Source organism: Paralichthys olivaceus, chromosome 16, assembly GCF_024713975.1.
Source record: "Paralichthys olivaceus isolate ysfri-2021 chromosome 16, ASM2471397v2, whole genome shotgun sequence".
NCBI lineage: Eukaryota > Metazoa > Chordata > Actinopteri > Pleuronectiformes > Paralichthyidae > Paralichthys > Paralichthys olivaceus.
Window position 1 is genome coordinate 323,836 of NC_091108.1, and position 9,958 is coordinate 333,793.

General features: G+C 46.3%; 1 protein-coding gene across 10 annotated transcripts; it reads right to left on the reverse strand.

Moving 5' to 3' along the window:
• Window positions 1-964: 964 nt before the first annotated feature.
• Window positions 965-8,599, reverse strand: mfn1a (mitofusin 1a). Of its 10 annotated transcripts, none has more exons than XM_069511407.1 (18): window positions 8,444-8,599; window positions 8,179-8,298; window positions 7,673-7,808; window positions 7,333-7,495; window positions 7,124-7,248; window positions 6,601-6,709; window positions 6,390-6,497; window positions 5,978-6,131; window positions 5,102-5,169; window positions 4,900-5,021; window positions 4,700-4,826; window positions 4,328-4,432; window positions 3,833-3,935; window positions 3,498-3,721; window positions 3,323-3,424; window positions 2,975-3,171; window positions 2,760-2,894; window positions 965-1,647 (listed from the first exon to the last, which is right to left on the reverse strand). In XM_069511407.1, the coding sequence occupies exons 2-18, from the start codon at window positions 8,291-8,293 to the stop codon at window positions 1,581-1,583; spliced, it is 2,160 nt and encodes a 719-aa protein (XP_069367508.1). In that variant the 5' UTR covers window positions 8,294-8,298; window positions 8,444-8,599; the 3' UTR covers window positions 965-1,580. The 10 variants fall into 10 exon arrangements, 8 of the variants coding, with proteins under 8 accessions (XP_069367508.1, XP_069367506.1, XP_069367505.1 ...); XM_069511405.1 differs by having other exon boundaries at window positions 2,983-3,171; window positions 3,833-4,001; window positions 5,969-6,131; XM_069511404.1 differs by lacking the exon at window positions 965-1,647 and adding an exon at window positions 2,214-2,676 and having other exon boundaries at window positions 2,983-3,171.
• Between the last annotated feature and the right edge of the window lie 1,359 nt (window positions 8,600-9,958).

Genomic DNA, 9,958 nt, shown 5'->3' on the forward strand with positions numbered 1-9,958 from the left:
ACACTGTCTGCACTGACTCTGAGGACACACACTGACTCTGAGGACACACACTGACTCTGAGGACACACTGTCTGCACTGACTCTGAGGACACACACTGACTCTGAGGACACACACTGACTCTGAGGACACACACTGACTCTGAGGACACACTGACTCTGAGGACACACACTGACTCTGAGGACACACACTGACTCTGAGGACACACACTGACTCTGAGGACACAGACCAACTCTGAGGACACACACTGACTCTGAGGACACACACTGACTCTGAGGACACACTGTCTGCACTGACTCTGAGGACACACACTGACTCTGAGGACACACTGTCTGCACTGACTCTGAGGACACACACTGACTCTGAGGACACACTGTCTGCACTGACTCTGAGGACACACACCGACTCTGAGGACACACTGTCTGCACTGACTCTGAGGACACACACTGACTCTGAGGACACACACTGACTCTGAGGACACACTGTCTGCACTGACTCTGAGGACATACACTGACTCTGAGGACACACTGTCTGCACTGACTCTGAGGACACACACTGACTCTGAGGACACACACTGACTCTGAGGACACACTGTCTGCACTGACTCTGAGGACACACACTGACTCTGAGGACACACTGTCTGCACTGACTCTGAGGACACACTGTCTGCACTGACTCTGAGGACACACTGTCTGCACTGACTCTGAGGACACACTGTCTGCACTGACTCTGAGGACACACACTGACTCTGAGGACACACTGTCTGCACTGACTCTGAGGACACACACTGACTCTGAGGACACACACTGACTCTGAGGACACACACTGACTCTGAGGACACACACTGACTCTGAGGACACACTGTCTGCACTGACTCTGAGGACACACACTGACTCTGAGGACACACACTGACTCTGAGGACACACACTGACACAAAGGCCTGTACGACTTGAACCTGGAACAAAATCAAATCAACAACACAGATTTATTTTGTATCAGATGTGAAACTCGTGATTATTCAAAATAAAAGTTCTGATCAGAACAAACATCAAGAGCAACACATTAATGACTCATAACTGTGAGTAACTACAGTTCAATGAATTAATGCTCAATCGATCAACAATCATCTATTTGTCAACCAGAGTATATTTTCAAGTATCAGATAAAATATTCAAGTATTTAGTTCTCATTTTACATCGGTTCATGCAGTTTTAGCTACTTATTACCATCCATGTGTTTATTTGTTTCTGGTTTCGATAGTTTGTATTTATTGGTTTGTGTATGTGTGTGTTACTTGTGTGTTTGTGTATTTTGTGAAAGACACAGTTTCTAGTTTTATATGAAAATATTAGGACACAGCAGCGTCACGAAATCCCTTTGATCTTTAAAGGACCAGTGTGATTTGTTCGTTAGAACAGGTTAGTGCTCCCCCTACAGGCACACACAGTGTCTGACCACAGGTTCTGTTCTGTGAGAAACACTGACGTCAGAGTCTTCCTCGTCTCCGTTTGAGCGGCTGGTCTGCTGATTCTGTCAGCAGGGGGCGCTGCTCATCAGCAGAACACTGTCCAGGTGTAATTCTTCAGTTTGCCTGCAGGTACCGAACAGAGAAGTCCTCCAGCTGAGTCTCCAGCTCTGTGGCTCTGTTCCTGTCAGTCAACAACAAGTCAATCAGTCTTTAATGATATTGGTTATACACATGCAATAGTTCTACTCTCACTGCTTTTATGTTAAACACTCAACATGTCATATTTCTGCCACCAGGGGGCTTCTCAGTCAGAACAATAACTACAGAGGGAATTTGTTGTGGTGATGCAGCGTGCGATTATGGGAGTTGTAGTCTCCTCCAAGGCCCTGTACTACATAAAGTACTGTTCCACATATCCACGATCTCTTTCAGTTATCCAGCTGAACTTAACCTAACAATCACAGTCAGGCTAAGTGGTCACATGAAGCTGATTTAAACTTATGAAGTTAACTCAGGTTTTCCTCTGGATATGAGGGGGGCGGAGTTTACTGCATATGACCAATCACAGATGTGGACAGAGCTAAGGATCAAACTGTTGAATAATAAAAATCCGAGGAGAACCAACATCCAGAATAACAAGTATCATAACTGTGTGGGACAGTTTTAGTCTTTCAGGTGAAACCCTGGTGGCTTCAAGCTCAGCTGGAGGAAATAAAACACAAATATACTGTAAAGATGGAAGTAGACTGATTTTCATATTATGTATTACATATCATAACACTGATTCTATTTCTACTGTATAAGGACATCAGTGCGCACATGTACAATGAGGTTTGAAAACAAGTCAGATACGAAAAAGAAAATCAGTAGAAAAAAATAAAGAACAATAGAAACTAAAGTAAAGACTTTAATGTGTACAATGATAACTGTAGATTGTGTTGAGCTCCTCTGCATCAGCCACAGTGAACAGGTAACACGTGAAGAAGAGTCAGAGGTCAAACTCAGCTTCATCATAAAAATCAAACGGGGCGTCTCTGAGGGGCGGAGCTGCCGCTAACTTAAAACATGACGGACACATGACAGCTTCCAAAAGTGAACCCATAACATCTGACACCCCCTGGTGGCTGGCTGCAGGATTGGTCATTGATCCTGCCTCCTCCTCCAGAATGAATGAATGAAAAACTGTTTCCTTGATTGAATCCAGAGATTTCTGCAGAATAGAAAGATGGTGTCTCTGGGTTCAATCTTGAATTAAGATCTGATCTGAGCTCAGGTGTGAGCGTGACCTCTGACCTGAAGGCCTTCGACCTCCTCTGGATGTTCTCCAGTCTCTGGATCCTGAGGCTCAGCTGTCGGACGTTTCCCTCCAGCTCGGCTTCGCTCAGGTCGACTCTCTGACTCAGGCGGCTGAACGTCGCCATCAGTTCCCTCCGACACAAACACAAATCAAAGCTCAGATTATGGTTGTAACCGAGCCACTGTGAGTGACAGGTGGGGGGTGGGCTTACTTGCACACCTGCTGACTGCAGGCGGAGCTTGTGACGGGGATGACGGTTCTGAGGCGGCGGGCGGCGTGCTCCACAAACTGCTGCTTCAGAACACGCTCCCTGCTGATGTCAGTCCAGGTCAGTTTCTCATACAGGTACAGGAGACCATACAGAGAGAGAGAGAGAGCGACGAGACGCCAGCCCACAGACCGCCACACCTGAGACACACCAGAGACACACACCAGAGACACACCTGAGACACACACCAGAGACACACCAGAGACACACACCAGAGACACACCTGAGACACACCTGAGACACACACCCGAGACACACACCAGAGACACACACATACACAAAGTAACGTACCACTCCACCGATCACCAGAACCGTCATTGATGCTCGGGAGGTGACAGAGACAAGGCCTGTCGCTATGGAAACCACCATCTCATCCTTAAAGCTGGAGGCATTCTGCAGAGACACAAAGTTACAACAGAGCGACACTGACGAACAGCTGCTAGGGATCGAACCTCAGAGACCTGACCTGAGGCCGCGGCTCGCAGCTGCCCAGTGCTCGCTTTGCGTTGGCGGCTCCGATGAAGCGAGTGACGAGGGCGGTCCAGCCCAGAGAGAACTGAAACTCGATGTTCTCCTGAAAATCTGCACAGAGGACCGCAAGGCCGAGGTCATAGGTCAGCTCGAAGGAGCTGGAGGAGGAAGCAGAGAGCTGCTCCTGGACAGACAGAGACAGCAGAGGACGGACGCTGTCTGAGGATGGAGCAGAAACAAAAGAAGAACCTTTCAACCACACTGTCATCATGCAACACGTGAGCAGGATGTCGTCCAGAGTCTGAGGAAGAAGTGGGACGCTGCCATTACCGATCATGTGTCTCTGGGTGTCCCTAATGTCTCTGAGGATGCCGATGGAGCAGCGATGAGCCAAACAGCCGACCAGCCTCTCCTCCACGTGCTGGAGCAGCTTCTGAGAAGAGATGAGACTGGAACCTGTTTTCTTCTTCTTTCTTCTCTCAGACATGAACAATGACGGCTGAAGCCAAATGAGATGTCGGCTTTTACAGAGAATTTTTTATTTCTATTTATCTTCCAGATAATTGAACCAGATTTTCCCGCCATGCTGCACCGTTAGCTTCTTTGAGCCACTGCAGTTGCTGCAGCTCAGCTGCCCTCATAGCTAGTGCTTTAGCAGTCACTGTTTTGCAATGAATCATGGGGCTTGAACCTGGTCACTGGTCTCATATCCAACAATACGATCGTCTGGAAACAGACGACCCAACGTTGCCCTCTTGTGATTTCAACTACCTCTGACTTTAACAACTCAAAATGTTTGTCGACATCACAACATGTTTCACTCACAGTTTTATAGATCTGCAGAGTCTCATGTGTCGGACTGAAGTCGCACCTGAACTCCTCCACCAGGACAGGAAGTGAACGAGTCTGATCTGAGAGAGCTGAGGTCACCTGATCAGAAACACTTGAATGAACATCAGAGAGAGAAGAACGAGCTGAAATTACAGAAACATCTTTACAAACATTAATTTAAGGTCTACTTTGAGTTTTAGTTTGGTTCCTGTCCCATCTGCTAACATGGAGGAGGTTTATGCTCTAAACCGCAGCCAGACACCAGGGGGCGACTGGTATGTTTTAGCTTAACTTTTAGGAGCTGTCATGTCATCCATCGTTATTGACAGTGTGTGTTGTGAAGCTACATTAGGAAGATTTCTTCACCTTGGCAGCGACATCATCACTCAGAGTCTTGATCTTATCTCTCACGTTGTCGCTCAGACGGTTAATCTGTCCTCGGACAAAGTCCAGCCGGTCCCTCTGCTCCTCTCGCTCCTCCAGGCAGCAGATCCTGACAGAGGTCAGAGGTCAGAGTCAGACACAGGAGGACATTATGAAACAATGAGTTTGTCGGTCTCCCTCACTTTCTGTCAGCAGAGGCGATGTTGATGTCGTCCATCACAGCTTTGATGGCCTCAGTGATCTGCCACGCTGTCACCGTGTGCTGCTCAAACTTGGTTTTCACCGCAGACTGAGAGATGAACTCCTGCAGGGTCAGAGGTCATTCACAGTCACAGCTCGGCACAAAGCATCGGCCTCAGAGCAAACACTGAATCTGCTGCGTACCTCGAACGTCCTCTCAAAGCTTTGAAACTCCCTCAGTCTGTCGTGGAAACCTTCAGCCAGAGCGCCACCTGCAGGTAGATACAGGATGTTCAGTTTCACTTTGATGGAGCGGTCAGCTGATCCACGTCAGGTCAGGTCACCGGGTATTATTTTAGCTGCTATAGTTACACCTGGTGCTCGAGGTAGGAGTGCTGAGGGAATGCAGCACCCTCCCCTGGTGAGGAGCTGTCACTGCATAATACATTTACAATCCAATGTGACATAGATACATTTACAGGTGATTCTGACCAAGCAAAACATTTAGTTCAATAATATCTGTTGTTGTGTGAAATGATTTAAAGCTGGTTTGTTATTGATACGAACGTGATGAATGTTTTTATTTAATACAAAATCATGGTACAGACTTTCTCTCTGAGCCACACCTGACTGACTTCCAGCGTCTCTAAAGATCCACATGTCCCCTGTGAGATGATGACAGTATGATCACATGATCATAAAGTTTGACCTTCGATCTTTGACCTGATTTGTTGATCGATGACTTTATATAAAGACGAACCGTCAAACAAACATCAGAGAGATAAGAACGAGCTGAAATGACAGAAACGTCTGTGACAAACATTTATTTAACATCTACTTTGATTTTTAGTTTGGTCCATGTCCCATCTGCTAACATGGAGGTTTATGACCTGTACTGCAGCCAGACACCAGAAGGCATTGGAGATGCTTTGGCTTTATTTTTGGGAGCTGTCATGTCATCCATCTTTATTTACGGTCTGTGGTTTGAAGTCAGCTTGTTGAACATGTTTACAATGAGAAGCTGTGATCTTTGACCTCAGCTGATCTGAGGACTGAGGACATGTTCCTCACCTGTCTCACCTGTCTCAGGCATGCCCTGCGCTCGCTGCATCCTGGAGCTCAGGACCTCTTTAGCTGAGACGAAGAAGATCCTCCCCGGAGCCTCGTCCAGACCGACCACCCTCAGCTCCTCAGCCAAGAAACTCACACAGCGGTCCAAGTGCTGCTTCCTCACCTGAGCAACAGGGGGCACACACGCTGCAGTTTTACATAACTTCACCTTCTGTATATTTCAGTGAGGCTGTTTGTGTCGTACGTCTGAGAGTCAGTTACACGAGTTTCTCTGTCTTTGGACAGTTCTATTATTTCTTAAAGGAAAAATTCAGATCTTAACAGGAAGTAGTTCCTTCAGCTGATTCACAATAAAGCCCTTTCTTAAAGAGAGAGCTGATGCAGGCTTTTACTGCAGGAACACACACACGCACACACACACCTCCTCCATGTACTCGGGTTCGGTGACTGAAGCGTCCCATCTGTTGTGCAGGATGAAGATATTCGGTTTGGAAATTCTCTCACTGACTTTGTGAAAGAAAAGTTTCTCCTGAAAACAGAAGATGAAAAATTTAAGGAATAAAACTCATCTTCGTCTTTTGTCCTTCGCATACATCTGTCATTCACAGGTCGTCCTGTAGGGGGGTCCTCACCGTGTTCATCAGCGTCGACTCTGCGTTTCCCACAAGCACAAAGACGTCGGCGTCCAGACAGAACTTATCGATCCAGCTGTCCAACTCCAGAGTCACGTCAGTCCCAGGACTGAGTCAAAGTTCAGAGATGACAACAGGTTGGATTAAGTGTTTCCTGCTGCTGTGACCTTTAACTTTTTATCTAGTCATCGTAGCATCAGAACAAGTTTCTCACAAACACACAGGTAGGGAGGGAGGGAGGGAGGGAGGGAGGGAGGGAGAGAGGAAGAGAGAGAGAGAGAGAGGGAGGTTTCAGGTCAACAGTTACCTGTCCATCAGGTAAAGACAGTGTTACCTGTCCATCAGATAAAGACAGTGTTACCTGTCCATCAGATAAAGACAGTGTTACCTGTCCATCAGGTAAAGACAGTGTTACCTGTCCATCAGGTAAAGACAGTGTTACCTGTCCATCAGGTAAAGACAGTGTTACCTGTCCATCAGATAAAGACAGTGCTACCTGTCCATCAGGTAAAGACAGTGTTACCTGTCCATCAGCACCAGGTCGTCTCTCAGCAGAGCGCAGCAACTTTTAGGCCAGAACACTCTGACGAGGCTGCCGGAATCTAGAGTTGGATCCATGTGGAGCGCGTGAGCGAGCTGGTTGACCGTCTGTGGGCGAGGACAGAGATGTCAGACATGACCAGATTCAGTAAACCTCAGGTCACTTCATTTAATGAGTAAAGAAAAACGTACAGTGACGCTCCGCCTCTCATTGGACGCCTCGGTGGTGAGGTAAGCCTCGTCTCCGTCGGTTCCTTCCACCCTCAGGAAGCAGTTGGTGGTGTGACCAATGCCGCTGGGCAACACTCGGTCTCTCAACATGGCGTTGATCACGGTACTTTTCCCGTTACTAGTTCTGAACATCATACATATGAAACACGTGACCATTACCTGAAAATCTGAGTTGTATTTTTTTGGTTCTATTTTTAGATTTTAAAATGAATTGTTCCTCGTCATCATATAAAGATTTGAAACACTGGATGTTTCTGTGTTGTGTTCACTGACTGTGTGGAGGGTGAGCTCTTTCAGTTACCTGCCAAAGAACGCCACCTTCATGTGCCTCCGCAGCAAAACGTCCCTGATGGTCGACAGTTTGGTGGCACAGCTCTGCATGTCCACGCTCTGCTCCTCCACCGCCACCTGGCCCAGGTCGTCGCTCCGCCATGCCTCTGACATCACGTCAACAAACACAGGTCACATTGTCACGTTTGTATTGTTTACACCAGCGACCCCCAGTGGTCAGAGGCTGTTTCTTTCTTGTCAACACGATATCTCAACAACACCTCGAAGGAATTTCCTCAAAACTGGTTGAAAGATGAATTGATTAGATTTCAGAGGTCAAAGGTCATAGTGACCTCATCGTGAACGTAACATGTCAGGAACATGTGAAGAGAGTGAGACTGTGACTGGTTGATGGAAAAAAACCACTGCACACTTTTCATTGTTCATCATCTGTGTGTGTGTGTGTGTGTGTGTGTGTGTGTGTGTGTGTGTGTGTGTGTGTGTGTGTGTGTGTGTCTGTGTGTGTGTGTGTCTGACCGTCTACAAAGGCAGAGCCGTCCTTCACAAAGTCCAGCAGCTGATCAAAGATGGAGGTGATCGAACGCTTTGCTACAACAAAATGATGCAGAGGAGACGGATCCTCAACATCCATCACACCTGCACACACACACACGCACACACACACACACACACACACACACACGCACACACACACACATTTTGTTGATCAGACATTGACACAAAAACAAACTCTTGGACAAATTGACACTAACTGTGTCTAACGTGTGTGTGTGTATTTTACCGTGTTGTGTGTCTTGGGGTCAGAGATCACTTGTGTTTTCGTGATTCTTCTCCGTCGAGTTGTCGTCAGCTCCCATCTTCCCTCTGTTCAACACATGGATGACCGCACATCAACTGAACTGATCCTCAGCACACAAATCTCAGCTTACACTGTGTGTGTGTGTGTGTGTGTGTGCAGATAGATCCTCTTAGCAGGAATTAGAGCTGCTTCACCTGCAGCCTCAAACCTGTGTGTGTGTCTGTGTGTATGTACTTGTACTGATATCTTTGTGAGGACATTTTGGCCGGTCCTCACTTCCTAAAGCACCTTTAATGGTGTTTCAGGGTTAAGACCTCGGGTTGTGTATGTATTCAGTGTGGAGGTTTGGGTTCGGGGCTAGGGAATATATCATGTCAATGAGTGTCCTCACTAAGACAAGAGTTCAAGTGTGTGTGTGTGTGTGTGTGTGTGTGTGTACTGCAGGGTATCTGCAGGTATACGGAGTATGTTCTGTTGTTCGCATCATTCAGTCATGTCCTGCAAGGACGGCGAAAGCATCACCTGCCTCTGATTGGTTAGATAGGATAAGAATATCAAAGTAAGCCAATCAGAGGCCGGGTAGGGTGGGTCCTATCTGTAATGTCTTCCTGGTAAAAAATGATTCTTCTTCTTTTCCTGATTAACAGAACTCATTGGTTAAAGGTGGAGCACTTTGAGGGAACTAGCTTGGAGGCGTTGGATGCTAATGAGGCTGAACGGACGAGGTTCAGTCAGAGCAGAAGAGCTAAAGGCCTCAACATATATGTTTACATTTATCATTTATTTATTTGGTATTAATGTCTTAAAAAACAGCAAGGCTAGGCTAAAGGCTAGGCTAAAGGCTAGGCTAAAGGCTAGGCTAAAGGCTAGGCTAAAGACTGGGTAAAAAGAAGAAAAAATAAATTAATAAAGAACAGCGGTTAAATTGTGTTTTAAGCATCTTTTATAACATTTTATAGAAGAACACTTCTTGACCACCTGTGAAAAGCCATCCCATAATTGAGCTCCTCGAAATTGAATTGAAAATTGATTTGTGTTAGTGCTGTTCTGTTTTATTTGTGTTATTTTTACCTTTCACTTATTATAAGATATTAATTCAAATGTATGCTTTTTATTTCTTCTTTAATCTTTTCTCTTTTTTGATCTCAGATTTGAAATTGTTGTCTTTTAATATTTGTCGTGTGTTGTACAGCACCTTGAATCGACCTCTGAAATGTGCTTTATCAATAAAACCGCCTTGCGCTGCCTAAAATGACAGAAATACTCTCTGACAAACATTTATTTAACGTCTATTTTAAATGTTTTATTTTGGTCCATGTCCCATCTGCTGACATGGAGGAGGTTTATGAGCTGGACTACTGTGTGTTCAGGACCAGGAAACTGTTCTCAGGTCAGAGCTGCTCTGAGGTTCAGGTGTTGATAACGTGTGTGTTCAGGGTGTGGCGTTGACATGGGAACAGGGCGTGGCCCTGATGTGTGTGTGTGTATTGAGGCCTG

What these genes read in the sequence shown, in the direction of transcription:
- mfn1a (XM_069511400.1), bottom strand. Translation starts at nt 8,293, where the DNA reads ATGGATGTTGAGGATCCGTCTCCTCTGCATCATTTTGTTGTAGCAAAG. An exon ending in AGTCGACGCTGATGAACACG is followed by an intron (nt 6,498 to 6,600) that starts GTGAGGACCCCC and finishes TTCTGTTTTCAG; the next exon opens with GAGAAACTTTTCTTTCACAA. An exon ending in CTCTGCAGATCTATAAAACT is followed by an intron (nt 4,002 to 4,327) that starts GTGAGTGAAACA and finishes ATTTGGCTTCAG; the next exon opens with CCGTCATTGTTCATGTCTGA.